This window comes from Stegastes partitus, unplaced genomic scaffold, assembly GCF_000690725.1.
Source record: "Stegastes partitus isolate 25-593 unplaced genomic scaffold, Stegastes_partitus-1.0.2 Scaffold1381, whole genome shotgun sequence".
In the NCBI taxonomy this organism is placed as follows: Eukaryota; Metazoa; Chordata; class Actinopteri; family Pomacentridae; genus Stegastes; species Stegastes partitus.
In genome coordinates, this window is record NW_007579112.1 from 195771 (window position 1) to 197578 (window position 1808).

The 1808-nt window shown below is 46.6% G+C and overlaps 1 protein-coding gene across 1 annotated transcript in view; it reads right to left on the reverse strand.

Annotated features, from left to right (window-relative positions):
• Window positions 1-169: 169 nt before the first annotated feature.
• The window catches only part of rab40b (RAB40B, member RAS oncogene family), a 23107-nt gene continuing 21468 nt past the window's right edge, over window positions 170-1808 (reverse strand). Inside the window, exon 6 of the mRNA XM_008299117.1 lies at window positions 170-1676. Coding sequence (XP_008297339.1) covers window positions 1390-1676 — 287 coding nt within the window. The 3' untranslated portion in view covers window positions 170-1389. The remainder of the gene's footprint in view (window positions 1677-1808) is intronic.

The following is a 1808-nucleotide window of genomic DNA, read 5'->3' on the forward strand; positions in this document are numbered from 1 at the left end:
ACACAGATGCAGAATGAAGCCGTGGTCCTTGTGAGAGAAGTTTGTGTTGCTTCATGAACAAAGTAATTTAAGGAGAAACAAACAGATGAAAATCTTGTCAGAGTCATGATTCAATCTGAAGGGCTTCAGCTTCATGACCTTTAAAGTGAAGATGCTCGATGTGAACAGGTGTGTGACGGAGGACAGACTTTATTGTGACGGAGCAGCGGCCTCCTGAAACAAACAGCGTATTTACAACACGTACAAATATTGTACACAGATCACAGGAGGTTCAGCGGAGCAGCGCGAGGCTCCAGGTGCTGCTGTGGACAGGTGAGGCGTCGTCCAGGTGTGTTTCACAGAACACGTCCTGCACAAGATTTAGAGGAAGAGTCGGCCGAAATGAAACCAGAACCACGCGAGGGTTCAACGTCACGACTTCACCTTCATCCCACGAGACGGTTCTGCTCTGAAGTCTCCTCCTCTGTAAAGGACGGAGTCAAACCGGGTCAGAACAAACAGAACAGTCCAGAAAAAAACAGGGAATCTATAAACAGGAGTCCAATTTTACAAGAAACATTTAAAGGTTTAGTAGTTATATTAACATTCTGCTGTTCAAATTCTGGGAAAAAAGTGGATTTTATAAATATTGTGATGTTTTCAGAATAAAGTGAGAAAAAAAAAACTGCTTTGAAATTAAAAATCTGAAATATTTTGATGAAGATAAAAAAACTAAATGCAGTGAGTGAGAAAAAAGACAAAATCGTCCAACAGTTCACACATCAGTCCAATATTCTGGTTGGGCCCAAAACAAGTCAGAACTGATGTATTTCAACTTAAAATAGAAATCGTCCAAGCAGCACGTCTCACAGAGTTTTACTGTTTAAGAGAAAAACGGTCAGAACATGAACATGAAGCGTGACGCTGGACGTTTGTCACTCTGGAGTCACGCTGGAGCACTTCCTGGTCAAGACAGGAACATTATTTATATCCCACATGATCCAACACTGAATGTGTCAGAAAACTGAGCAGATGTTTTAGCGCCGTTTTGGTTTTTTTTAGAAAATTTTTAAAACATGATTTTTTAAAATTTATTCCCAAAATACATTTATTTGTCTTTGAAGAAGTTTTCTCAAAATATTTCTACTTTCTCAGATTTATTTTCCCTGACATTGTCCCGACACAAGAAGTTGTCCTGGTCCTTCAATGTTTATGTTGTTTACTGTTGTTTACTGTTGTTGACGGTTGTTTACGTGACGTCAGCTCCTCTACAGTCATCCAGGTGCAGTTGAAACACACCAACCACACTCTGAAGGCGGACACTTTGGTTTCCTGCTGCCGGCTCACACAGTCTGATGCGGCCTCTGACGCCTTCAGGCCCTGAACACACCGGCGGTGCGTTCGCTGCCGTTAGGAAATCTTGCAGCTGTTCCTGCAGCTCTGAGCAGACGGGCTGAGCGGCGGCCGGATCAACTTGGGCTTCTTCAGCAGCGCGCCCCCGGTCCTCTTGGCGGCGCCGTGCTGGGCGGCGGCGACCGAGTACGAGCGTCCGTGCATCATGCGGGCGTTCAGGCCGGTGGCCACCGAGAAGGACTTGAGGTGCGACGTGAGGGCCAGAGGCAGCGGCAGCTTGTCCACCAGGTGCACCGGAGTGCAGGACACGATGGAGCGGCAGCACAGGTCCTGGAGGCTCAGCACTGACGGACACAGATCAATCACATCGATCAGAGCATTGATCCCAACACCGCCAACACACACCGATCAGCTCAGCCTGCACGGAAACACCGGCTGCCTCACAGACCGCCCTTTCAAAATAAAATCTGAGGCTC